Raw genomic sequence first — 13,337 nt, 5'->3', positions numbered from 1 at the left:
TCAACTACAGTGCAAGAAATTTAAAAAAAAAAATAAACGAGTATATCATATATTGGAAAATCAGGAGACAGCTTGAACCAAAATCTCAAAATATTTGATCATTGTTGAGCTGGCTTACTGTTCGTTTCGTTAAATTATGTAACTATTAAATAATTATTAAATTATTCTTGAAGCAATAATTGAGCAAAGTTATATTATTGCAGAGACCTTAACTTTCAAACTTACTTTCTTGTCCAAAAATTTAAGTGAAATATTCGCTATTTACTCAACTGTAATATAAACAGAAAAAAAAAAGAGTTTCATAAATGCAGCTATATGTATTTATGTGTGTGTATATATATATATATATATATATATATATATATATATATATATATATATATATATATATATATATATATATATATCTGTGTGTGTGTGTGTGTGTGTGTGTGTGTGTGTGTGTGTGTGTGTGTGTGTGTGTGTGTGTGTGTGTGTGTGTGTGTGTGTGTGTGTGTGTGTGAAGGGGAGACCGGGGCAGAGTTGACACATTGCGTTTAACTTTGAAATTTTCCACCAGAAGTTTCTAAAATTCCCATGGAACCTTCATTTACATGGAACCTTCCCACTTAACTAATTCATCTTTCAGTGTAGTATCAGAATTATAAGCGCATGCGCATAGAAGTTACAGCGTTTTTTGTGTTTTTTTACTTGTTTTGCAACTTTTATAACTATATTAATTTTTCAATTTCAAAAAGCAATAGCATTAGCTACAAGTAAACTCGAATAGATCTAGGTGTTGTATGGTTCACTGTAAACAGTTACATTTTGTGCTTCTCAATATTTCGCGTTTTTGGGGATTTATAAGCCATTTTGTGAGAAAAAGCTTTTGGGGTTAGTTGGCATAATGATCGCGGGGCTAGTTGGCAACATGTGCCAACTTACAACTTTTCGAATTGGTCGTAAATTCACTTAAGTTATATAACATTACAGATCTACCGACATGAAAAATTATAAAAGAAAAGTAGACAGGCCTGTAAATTCTAAAAATGCTGTTGATGATATTTTTATAGTGGAAAAGTCTATTCGATCGACTTAAGGGAAATAAAAGTTTATGTCAAAAAATATTGTTGCATAAAAATTCATAAAAAAGACACGCTTGAAATATATAGTTAATGTTGTTAAATTTGTCTCTTTTTATATGATGTGCCAACTTACCCTGAGAGTATAAGCAATTTACCCCGGGCCAGGGTAAGTTGGCACATATTTTTTTTTTGGAGACCCTTTTTGGGTCACCAACTATTTTCTTTTAATATTTGACACTTGAACATGCTTGCCAAATTCATATTCTTTTAAACTGCAATTTGATATCCTCAAAAAAGTTCCCCAGAAATGCACAGAGATCAAAACTAAAACTGTAGCCACCTAGCCCCGGTCTCCGCCATAAATATATAAAACCGATGTAAAAAAATGTATAAAACAAGTTGTCTTACTTTTGTTTTCGGTTTAAAGCGTATTTTTAGTTTTGTTTTTCAATTGGTTTATTTCACTTGATCACTCTGTGCGCTTATTCAATTTGAATAAAGCAAAATCGTTTTATAGATTTAAAATTTCAACGAAATTGTTTTTAGTATAGAAGCAGAGCAATGCTAACAAACAATCCTGAAAACGAGGCTTGACAATTCGTTTCATTAGCATACAGCTATAAGGGAATCGATAAAAACATCAGCCCGTCCTGATTATGTTATGAAATCCGAGCCTTAAAAATTAATTTTGTTCATCCTGCAACCAGAGTGAGATGTTTTATGCATCCTTTAATTATTGTTTTTTTATAAAATTCGTTTCATTAGCATACACAACTACAGAAAAATGCTAATTGAAAACGACTCTAAGAATAGAAAATTGATAAATGCGATGAATGATTTGTTTTAGAATTCTATTCTTCGTGAAGAATTTCGGATTTTAAAATTTAACAGAGAAAAGAGAAAGAGAATTCTTCGCAATACAACTTTTTTAATGTTTGAGCAATCTTTAATTAAAAGTAAATTAAAACATAAATAAAGAACAGATTGACAAAGATAGAAATGTTGATCATTATGATAGCATTATTTGTCTTATCTGATGCAGACGACGACCAGTGTTCATTGCGCTTCATGAAATTGAAATGTGATATCAAAAGGAATCGTATTATAGAATCTTGCAACAACCAATTGAACTCCACTGTGTGTAAAAAGGAGTTCACCATATCGTTGGTGTCTTACACACCACTCGATTTCGGATTATATGGTAAGTCAAACTTTATTGTAAGCATACTGAGTAATTTTTAAACATTGTTACCATTATGTTTTTGTAAAAATGAATTTCCCGGAGTTACATATCTGCCAGAATTAAAATATTCTTTCAGATCATACGATTTTCAGATCATAAGATTTTCAGATCATAAGATTTTTGAAAATTGTGATTGTGAATATTTGCAAAAAATCTTTTTTTTTTTGAATTGGTTTGAAAGATATTCATTCTTGTTTAGATTTGTTTATGAAATATGTTTTATTGCCCTGCTGTGATGACTGCATTAGATACAAGATCATCAATAACTTTCCTTCCTTGGCCGATTTTTTAAATTCAACTAATAAGATGAATGCTACGAAAGCAGACTTCGTTTTGCCAATTATGGCACCGAAATCAACAACAAACATTTATGGCTACAATTATTATTCAATAATAAACGCTCCCGCTGGAGTTTATATTGTATCAAAGCCTAAAGCAAAAAAAATTTATACTTTACTAAAGGCCTATATTGAGATGTGGCCATTGTTTATAGTGTCTATTGCAATGGCTCTTATAGCTGGCTTCGTCATGTGGATATTGGTGAGTATTGGTGTATTTTAACATATTAATTTTTGTGTTGATTTAAAGTTCTGTAGAGAATAATCTCCTAATTGATGGAACAATAAAGAAAAGAAGAACGAGGTTCGATGATGGAACGATAAACGAGGTTCCATCAAAACCCCTGTTCTAAGTATGATAAGTTCAAAGTTTTTAAAGTATTTTAAAATAGAAAAAAATAAAGTTTTTTTAAAAAAAAAATTAAGTCACCTTTAAGTTGAAACTGTTTCCAAAACCTTTGATTGGAAATTACTTTTAGGATACATGGCCAAACTCTGATCAGTTTCCGCGTCCATTTATCTCAGGAGTGCTTGAAGGATTTTGGTGGAGTTTTGTATCCATGACAACTGTCGGGTTAGTTGAAATTATCGTTTTGCCAATTCATTTCTGCATATTGAAATTATTTAAATATAACAAGAATGAAGGAGGTAATAAAACTTGTGTGTATGTAGCAAAATCTGTTTTCTTAATCTTTGAATCTTCTTTAAATCATGTTTTTTAAAATGCATACTGTTTTTACTATATCGTCGTCATTACATTATCGTTCAAATGCCAGAAGAGTGTTTAAGCTTTTTGTCGTCTGTAAATCGACATTTGAGAGCTTACGATAAGAAAACTGCAACGGCAACTTCTACAATTTATGATAAATATTTGACACTAGGCATGCGCAATGGATGGGATTCCCTGAAATGCCGTTTTAAAACTTTTTACGCAACGTCAAAACGTTGAAATTCGCGTTTTCTGAAAACAGCTTGTAAATAGATCAAAGTAGTACTTGCTCCAAAAGTGTAACAAAGTAATTATTTAATTTCTGATACAAATTTAGGATATATACATAAGTATAAATATATATATATGGATATACTCGATATATTTATGTATATACTCGATATATTTATGTATATACTCGATATATTTATGTATATACTCCATATATATATATATATATATATATATATATATATATATATATATATATATATATATATATATATATATATATATATATATATATACCGTGGCGTATCTAGGGTAGGGCAGGCAGGGTACGTGCCATGGGCGCCAACCTAAAAGGGGCGCAAAAGAGACAATATTATTAAGAAATTTGCAGCAATTAAAGCTAGAAAAATAAATTTGTAATATATGTTACATAAACAAATTGTTTATTTATAATGAATAATAAAGTTTTATTAAAAGTTTGTGTCATCATTTATTAAAAAACTCTAATTAGGCACTTTATGTGGAGGAGGAGGGGCGCGAGATCGGTGTTTGCCCCAGACGCTATTTACCCTAGGTACGCCACTGTATATATATATATATATATCGAGTATCATATCGAGTATCTTCATGGGTAGGAAAACCGTTTTAAAAAAATATACAGTGCTTCCCACCGGAGTAACTTTTAACCCGTTATAACATACAAACTCTTGAGGTAGTTGAAGTACATTGAGTTAGCGATATATATCACTACGTAGAAATCACTTTTGCATTCATCATCAGACATGATTTCTAAACAAAATTGCTAAAATTTTTAAACAAAAAAACAAAATTTCTAAATAAAACTCCGAAACGGTAAATCTGGATTCTTAGACAAATTTAATTTGTACAGTTGTAAAAATTTTTCGTCGTCTATGATATTTGATTCTAATGCAAGTAATAAACTATTTCTAGCATTTCTTAAAGGAGCCATTTTTAAATTTTTTCTGTTTATTTCAAGATGTTTTCTTTTTTTTGAAGCGGAAATTCGTAACTAATTTTATTGGAATACCGCAACTGCAAGTCGCAACCGCTCGATCCAGACCTTTGTCGTCTCCGTTGCCGTTGCAGTTTTCATATCGTAAGCTCTCTATTTAAAGTTTGACGAAGTACTTTGAATCGCTGTAAACAAAAGCTATTTTTAGAAGTAAATATCTCGAATATTCTTTTAAGAACCGGTAATCACCTTTTCATAATTAAGTTATTGTTGTTTTAAAAACGCGTTTAATTTGAAAGGATTACTATCTTATTCGAATTCTGTAATTTTTGTCTTTCGATTCGTTTGTAGACTTTTGACTCCGCGACTGTGAAAAAACTAGTTTTGAAAAGTTTTACTTTTAAAACTTAAGTAATAAACTACTTTTACAATTACATTTTTACAATAAAAATTTCAAATGTGAACTTTAGCAAGTTTCGTTTACATTGAATGCCGTGTATTTTTAGTATCGCAAAGCACGAAGTTGTATACGCGTAATTAATTCCATGTCAATATGGCTATATTTAAAAAAAAGCTATATTAAAAAAAAAAAAATCTAAAAAATCTAAAAAATCGCCATTTATTTCAAAATGGCTAAATTTTTTAAATCCCGAGAAAGCCTATTTCAAGAGAACAGATTTTCAAATTTGAACATCTGATCTTAGGGATTCCGGAGATTCTGTTTGTTAAAGTTTACCCACATTGCAGTGTCGAATTTTGTACTTAACAAATAACTTTTTCTGATTAGCTTACAAATAATTTTTTCTGATTAGCTTACAAATAATTTTTCTGATTAAAAGTTCATAGAATCTGTTAAAATCATCAAGACAGAAGTTTTAATTTTTAAAGATATATTTTGCCCACGTTACAAAAAAAAATGTTGACTTCATAACAATACTTCACAAATATCATTACATAAGCATTTATCTGTAAGTAATGCACATCTGTATAACAAAATGTCAGATATGCATTTATCTGTAAAACAAAAAAACTAAGATATTGAAGAGCAGCCAAAATTCTTGTCTTACTTTTAAATAACTTATCTAGTGGCAAAATTGCCAACGTAAATATTGCCTCTTTAATACCATCTTAATAAAATTAAAGAAGGATGTTTTTGTGAAAATAAATTTATCATTTATAATTAAGATCTGATATTAAACGATACAAGTCCTAAGTCTGCAAATTAAAGTGTCACAAGTAGTCTAAAGTTAAAAGTCATTGAAATTTTTTAAAGTAAATGTTTTTCAACGACACGTTTTCTAAGTTTGGAAAAAGAATTACGAAAATGGATTATGCGAATTTTTGATCAATACTTACTATATATTTTTTTTGACATTATGAGTAATAAAAGTTAATATGAAAATTTGTACAAAATTACAAAGTCTTTAAATAAAGTATAAAATGCTTAAACATAAGTGTTGCACTAATCAAATCGCAATGATATATTATATATACTAGATGTCTAACTTCGATCCGAAATGTGAAGCCGTGGGAGCCATTTCTAATTCGGGCAAAAACGTGCATTTTTAACTTTTATTTCGCACGTCGGATATAGTTTTTGCCCTTATTACAAATGGCGGATATAGTTTTTGCCCTTATTACAAATGGCGGATTCAATTTGTAAACAAAAAAAGCGGCTTCACTTTTCGTCATATAAAATCCCGCAAGTTAGACATCTAGTATATATGATATATCATTGTCAAATCGTGTTAAACGTATCGCGTTTGGATTGTTTAGTATTGTATGAACGATTAATGTTCCCCATGGGAATAGTATTATATAAACAATTAATGTTCCCCTTGGGAATAGGTAAAAATATTATTGTTAAACACAATAATACTTTCTTGCACTCAACCATCAAACAACAACAGACTCGATCACTTCATTTATTTCTTGTTATGATCTACGATATCTTCTTTGTGTTTAACTGTATTGTATATTAACATTTATAACAAGTAATTGAACTCGTTTTACAAGTCCATTCATAAGTAAAGCAACAATAAGTACCCAAGCTCAAGTGCTGATTCTAGGATCTCGGTCCAAAAAGTGCGCTACTGAATACTTTGAAGTATCGAAATCATAAATTAGTATAACACGAGACTTGAAAAAAAAAAGAAAGACATTTTTATCTAGATACCAAAAAAATGAAAAATATTATCTGAAACAACGTTAAAAAATGTAACCGATTTATAAAACGATGATGAAGAGTTTACTCAGCAAATAGCAGGAAGAAAGACAACATAAGTATAAGCAAAAACCGAAAAAAAACGTCTCGCACCTTAAAGGTAACCTTAAAGATCTATACATACCATTCATAACAAAGTTTCTAATTAAAAAAATTGATTATATCAAGTTTTTTTTAGTTTAAAACCTTAGTGATTGGTTACTGCAAGAGTGATCTGGAATCCATTCGGTTTTTATCTTTAACTTAAACCAATACACAACTTTGTTAACAAATATAATAATATGGGAGTCATTCCAAAAAGAATTGATTTCAAAGCTCATAAATAACAATAACTACATGGTTTATAGATGCCAAAGTTGTCCATGAGTAGATGGTTTAGAAGTATTCCTTGGTTTAGAACTATTTGAGTTGGATAAAAGTTAACAAATCTCTTTTAACCAATGGAAAACTACTGATTGAGCTGAATTAATCACGCAACCTGCAACAAATCATGACAACAAAATAATGTCGTGTGAAGCAACTGACAAGCTTACGTCACACTAACACATAGTAAAGTCCCTAACAAAATATTTAAAAGAAATCATTGCGTAAGATGATTTCGCAGAAAGCTATGTGTTTATAGTTCAAGATGAAGTTCAAAGATACCACTGCAGCAATACTGAAAGCAGTTTGCATCCAGTAGCACTTTATTATTTAAACAAAGTATGTTTATTGGTACAAAAATCTTTCTGCATTATTGTAGAGGACAATAAGATTTGTTTTGTGTATGAAGTTCAAACTCAGATTGTTAATTATCTAAAAGCCATCCATCTGAAAAATATTTTATCTCAGATTTTATCAGATAACAACTGGGATTATATATTTTTCATATAGTTGCACTGCACAATGTAAAAATCACTAAAGTTTTATATATCTCTGTTATTATAAAATTGGCTTTAATATTATCGGTTTCATTTTTGGCCACAAATCATGAAAGGTTGGTTTGTGACGGAAGCGGAGGAGCTGTAAAAAGACTACCAGCAAATGTTAGTTTGCAAAGACCTTTAAGTGATCAAATAGTTGAAAAAAGAAAAATCCCAGGTACAAGAAGTTTTGATCAGCTCAATCATCTAATGATATCATCAGCTGATATCATGATGATGATATCATCATCTAATGATATCATCAGCTTTGGATGTTTTACATTTAAAAGTAATCTCAGTCATCTAATGATATCATTAGCTTTGGATGTTTTACATTTAAAAGTAATCTCAGTCATCTAATGATATCATCAGCTTTGGATGTTTTACATTTAAAAGTAATCTCAGTCATCTAATGATATCATCAGCTTTGGATGTTTTACATTTAAAAGTAATCTCAGAGATCTAATGGTATCATCAGCTTTGGATGTTTTACATTTACAAGTAATCTCAATCATCTAATGATATCATCAGCTTTGGATGTTTTACATTTAAAAGTAATCTCAGTCATCTAATGATATCATCAGCTTTGGATGTTTTACATTTAAAAGTAATCTCAGCCATCTTATGATAAAATAGCCCAATACATAAACCTAAAATCTAGTGATAAGGTTTTCAACGAACAAGTGAGAATTCAAGTATACCAGGATGTTTTACATTTAAAAGTATAAAAAAAAAAATGCAAAACCAAATTAAAAATTGAAAATGCATAGAAACTCAATGGTTCCAACTTCCTTAGCAACGTCTTTCTATACGTTGAAAAACTCATTTTATCCTGGTGAAAACGTTCACTTTGTTCATCGCTAATCATTCGCAATATTAGGAGGGAAAAAAATGAAATGATATAGAAAAAAAATGTTTAAGACACTCTGCCCGCCCCCCCGCCCCCAATTGTCTTACACTTTTGTATCAAGACTTTCTCTAAAAACTTAGAATTCCCAACTTTGTATTTGCCTAAAAAGAAAATCCTCTAATTACCTCCTTTAGAGACAATCATACTGCTAGTTCTTCCAAGCCTCTTCCTTTTTTTCGAAATTTTATCAATAAGAAAATTTAAATTCACTGAAAAGTGTAGAAACACTGATTTTCCCCTGATACACATCACATTTACAACTGTATTAATGATAACAATTCTCTCCATCTACTCATTCTGAAAAAAAAAAGAGATCATCTTTACTAACAAACTACAAAAGCAAAAGCAAATTTACTCAGTGTTTGTAAAAAAGTAGGACAAGTGTCTGTTTCTTTTCCACTGCACATATACTTTCGTGTAAGGAGCTAACGAATGTCATTCTTTCAACTTAGATCCAAATATTTGTATATAATGCATATATTTCTCACCGTAAGGAATTAGTTTAGATACTAATGCTACATTTGGATACTCTTTTTTTCATACATCACAAGAATACACAACTCACCAATAAATCAAAGCAAGTTTTCTACAATCGTAGAGGAGGACAAAGAACAAAAAAAAGGGCTTAAATTTTTACATTAACTAAAAAACCCACTAAATTTCAAAACGAATAAAAAATTCATTCAGTTTTGTTATTAATACTCCATCCACGATGTTTGCTCTCAAGGCTACCTCAATGGTTTAAGTAAAGCAGTATTAGGCAATTTTATTTAAAAATGGTATTCTTCACATAACTTTTAAATAATAAAAATAACTAATAATATAATTAATACTTGCATATTGTAATTTGTATCTGAACTTTTTGTGTCAATTACGGAATTAGGGTTTAAAAAACAAAACTATCGCAAAAATAGTTTTGTTTTTAAGCCTCAGTTGTTGAGATTGATCCAAAATGGGGGGGGGGGGGGGGGGCTTCCAATATATTTTGTTAAAGAAGGCTCTCCGTAATTAACATTGTGTTAATTACGGAGAGCCTTCTTTAACAAAATATATTGGGAGGTGGGGGTGGGTGGGTTTGAGATCAACATTTACACACTTTTGTGTATTAAAAAAGAAATTATTTGTGCTTGCCATGTTAAAAAAGCTATTTAAAAAGAACTTTGAAAAAGAGTTATTAAACAAATTTGTTTTTCAAGAGAAAATTTAAAGACCATAAAATGACATATCTCAAGCTTGCTTAAATAAAAATGATTCAAGTTTTATCATTCTCAAAATCTTCCGATGAAAGAAATAGTTTTATCTTCCATCTTATTAACTAAAGTTTATCTTTTATGAAATAACTCTATTTATAGGTATGGGGATAAAGCGCCTGTGGGATGGCCTGCCCGTTTGTTTGCTATGATGTGGATTTTTGTTGGAATAATAATCTGTTCCTTGTTAACAGCTTCTGCAACGTCAGCATTAACTACTCCAGTTCTATCCTCAGTAATGAGTGATAAAAAGGTTAACATTATTTTCTTTAACTCTTTCAAGCAAAACACTTTAAAAGCTGTTGCTTTTTCTCAAAATGTATTGAGCGAGATTTGTGTCAGTTCAAATACTAAACTGTTCAATTTCAACAACTCTTCAATGCTCTAAACACTGGATAGATCATCCAAAATTTTCTTAACTTTTAAGGTTGGAATTCTGGAAAATCGAGTTTATGATCAATTATTTGTATTGAAGAAGAAAGGCAAACCAATAGAGTTCAAAGAAATTACAGAATTAATGAAACATTTGCAGGATGGAAGTATAGATGGTAAGATTTAGAAATAAACGTATGAACAATAAATGTTAAATGCATATATTTGTTTACATAATGTTACTGTATATTTGATTGTTTTTTTATATTATATTTGTTTAATTACAGATTTTACAAATATATTTCAATAGGTGCATTTTTGGATCGCTTTGCTTATGCAATGTTTATAAATGACCCTGAGATTATTTATGAAGCAACTTTTTTTTCTTACGATGGTGACGGTTTAACATTTGGTTTACTCATTAGCGACTCATCGGTAAGCACATTTATTGGCAATTATATTTATGATCACGCTATGGCATTTGATTTGTGCGCTGAAGAGGTCTTTCAAAAACTTGTTGTAAGTTGTTTGTTTTTTAGTTTTACTTATAATCATTCATCTTTTCTCAAGAATCTTTTTTCCATAATTTTTTTTTTTTTTATTTGAAAATCATTTATTTGTTTTTTAATTTTTATATTCGTTTTTTAATAATTTTTAGGAAGGAGCTGTAGATTCTCAAACTTTATTTGATCCAAAAATTAAGCTGTTTTATTACGTTCTTTGGGGATGTGGAGTCATATTTTTTATAATTGTTGTGTTTGGATTTTGTTATGAAAGAAAGCGAATAAAATCAGAAATAAAAGTAAAAGGTACGAATATACTTATAGCTATCACGTGTAAGGTTACACTTTCTAAAAACCATCTGTAAAGTCACACTTTCTAAAACTCAATTGTTTGATCAAACCTTATAATTTTTTTCATTTTGTACTAATTCTAAACGTTCGCACTGAGTTGCGTACCAAGTTACTTCATGCTGGTTATCTTAATATGATTAATGATTTTTAAAAATGATTGCAATTCAACTTTAATTTTGTCAATGCTTTATAAACACCACGTGAAACGTTTGAAGTGTTTTTTAAAAAAGAGTTCTTCTTTTTTCAGATGAGGCAACAGAAAAAGAATCTCAACAAAATAAAAAGAAGCAGCAGGAAGCTGAATGCGTTTCCAGAAAATTTTTTGTCCAGGTTATGTAGAACTATGTTGTAGTTTTAAGAGAACTAAAGTTCATAGTGTTTATAAATGTTACTAAATGCACCAAATTTTTTATGACTTTGTATGATAATACATATGTATAAATTATTGATAACACTTATTATTGATAAAAAAAATTAAAGTTTAACAACTTTGTAAAGAACGTTTTTTGGTAGAAATCGGGGTAACTTTGCACAATGTACAAAGTTGGCACAACTATTGTTGGTCATCCAAAAGCTTTACTTTCTTAAACTTTATGCTAATATTTTATATAAGCAGAGTTGTTTCATATTTTTTTATAGCTTTAAACAATTTCTTGGGTAACTCAAGGTCAAACTAAGTTACTAGTAATGTTTTTTCCAGATTTCAAGTCATTACAAAAAGAGCTTAAGGCCAGAAAATGCAAACACTGTACAGAAGTTGACCTAAATTTCTTGAAGATATAAAATTTAAAAAGCTGACACAAGAGCAAGCTGCTACAAAATATGGTTTTAGTTGAAGAACAATTTATTACAAATTTAAAGGGAAGGATAACTTAAAACCTGGTAAAACCGTATTATTTTTCCAAATTGAAAGAGACTGCCTTTGTCAAATGTACCATTCAATTAAGTCATTTTGGATTTCCAATTGGTAAAGAAGACTTACGTTATATTATCTGCAATTATATCTATAGTTCTGGTGGAATCGTAAGATAATAAAAAGTCTTTCGTGGGCTTAATTTAATCAAGTCATTTTTACAAAGACATCCAGAACTAACCGATAAACTTGTGCCGAACAAAATATATTCAGCACCATAAAAAATGTTCCAACATGCAACATATACAACTATGATGAAACAAATCTGACTGGTGACCCCGGATAAAAAAAAAAGCTTGGTAAATAGAGGCAGTAAAAACCCCACAAATATAAGAAACACTTCCAAGAGAAGTATTTTCGTAATGATATCAGGTAATGCAGTAAGTGAAATTTTACGACCTTTTGTTGTTTATAAGGCTACTAATCTGTGGTCCACTTTGTAGTCACAGAGTATAAAGGTTCACCTGCTTATCTAGACAATTTTTTTATCTTGACAACTTTTTCAATTCTTATTTTGACAATTTTTTTCTGCTTTGGCATTTTGATTGCTAATCTATTTCTATCAAAAATACATCACGGTATGTGAGATATAACAAAGTGTGAAAAATTTTGTTTAAAAAAATTAAACCTTTTCAAAGACTTTTAGATAATACCCCATTGTCCCTTAACTGTTTTCAATTGGAAGAATTAACATTGTTCACCTTTCTTTTTCTTCCATTAAAGTAGATGTCGTACCCAATTCATTAACTTTTTGCATGTTTTTCTGGTCTCTCATTGGCCAATATCTTGGTCAATTTGTAACTTTCTGCCAATTATTCTTTAAGTATTATTTGTTTGATGATTTTAAAAGAAATGATTGCTGCGGTACTAAATCAACATCAATCTTTACTTTGGGATAGCTAATTATTTTTGATTGAAATTATTATTTTTTTAAATTTCTACTTAATTGTAAGTTGCCGATGCCTTAAATGATGACGAATTAGGTTGTAATGGTTAAATCACTTTATAAGATTTGTTGACATTAAAATTCTTAAGAGTTGCACACAACAAAGGTGTATAAAAATTATTACATTTATAAAGTTTGCTTTGAGGAATAGAAAAAGAAAAGGAAATAAAACCATGTTTGAAATCAGTCAATTATCATTACTAATAGTTTTTAACAAAATAATTAGTTTAAACGCAATTAGCCTTACGAGTGATTAGCCTGAGTGTCTTCAATAAATATAAAGTTGTTGGTATTTACATATTTTTTGTTATGATTGTAAATTTTGAATTATTGATAATGAAATTAATAATTTTCATTATACTGTGCATTAAGAATCTGCGTCTGGTTATTTTTTCTCTGCAAGACAAG

At 29.5% G+C, this 13,337-nt stretch overlaps 1 protein-coding gene across 1 annotated transcript; it reads left to right on the top strand.

Annotated features, from left to right (window-relative positions):
- Nucleotides 1–1,917: 1,917 nt before the first annotated feature.
- On the top strand, nt 1,918–11,567 carry LOC145194618 (uncharacterized). The gene is made up of 8 exons (XM_090095872.1): nt 1,918–2,265; nt 2,507–2,847; nt 3,125–3,219; nt 9,947–10,097; nt 10,272–10,392; nt 10,527–10,735; nt 10,875–11,025; nt 11,318–11,567. Exons 1-8 carry the CDS (start codon nt 2,064–2,066, stop codon nt 11,407–11,409), a joined length of 1,362 nt encoding a protein of 453 aa, XP_089951998.1. The 5' UTR covers nt 1,918–2,063; the 3' UTR covers nt 11,410–11,567.
- Nucleotides 11,568–13,337: the final 1,770 nt, after the last annotated feature.

Source organism: Hydra viridissima, unplaced genomic scaffold, assembly GCF_058129835.1.
Source record: "Hydra viridissima isolate aposymbiotic clone 2 unplaced genomic scaffold, HvirCarnegie_v1 scaffold_8, whole genome shotgun sequence".
Lineage (NCBI taxonomy): Eukaryota > Metazoa > Cnidaria > Hydrozoa > Anthoathecata > Hydridae > Hydra > Hydra viridissima.
Note: the sequence above shows the minus strand (reverse complement) of the source record. Positions and strands in the feature narration are given on the sequence as shown.

Excerpts from the sequence above, each read along its gene's own strand:
- LOC145194618 (XM_090095872.1), top strand. The coding sequence starts at position 2,064 with ATGTTGATCATTATGATAGCATTATTTGTCTTATCTGATGCAGACGAC. Across the intron at positions 2,848-3,124 it reads GCTTCGTCATGTGGATATTG|GATACATGGCCAAACTCTGA; the intron begins GTGAGTATTGGT and ends AATTACTTTTAG. Across the intron at positions 11,026-11,317 it reads ATCAGAAATAAAAGTAAAAG|ATGAGGCAACAGAAAAAGAA; the intron begins GTACGAATATAC and ends TTCTTTTTTCAG.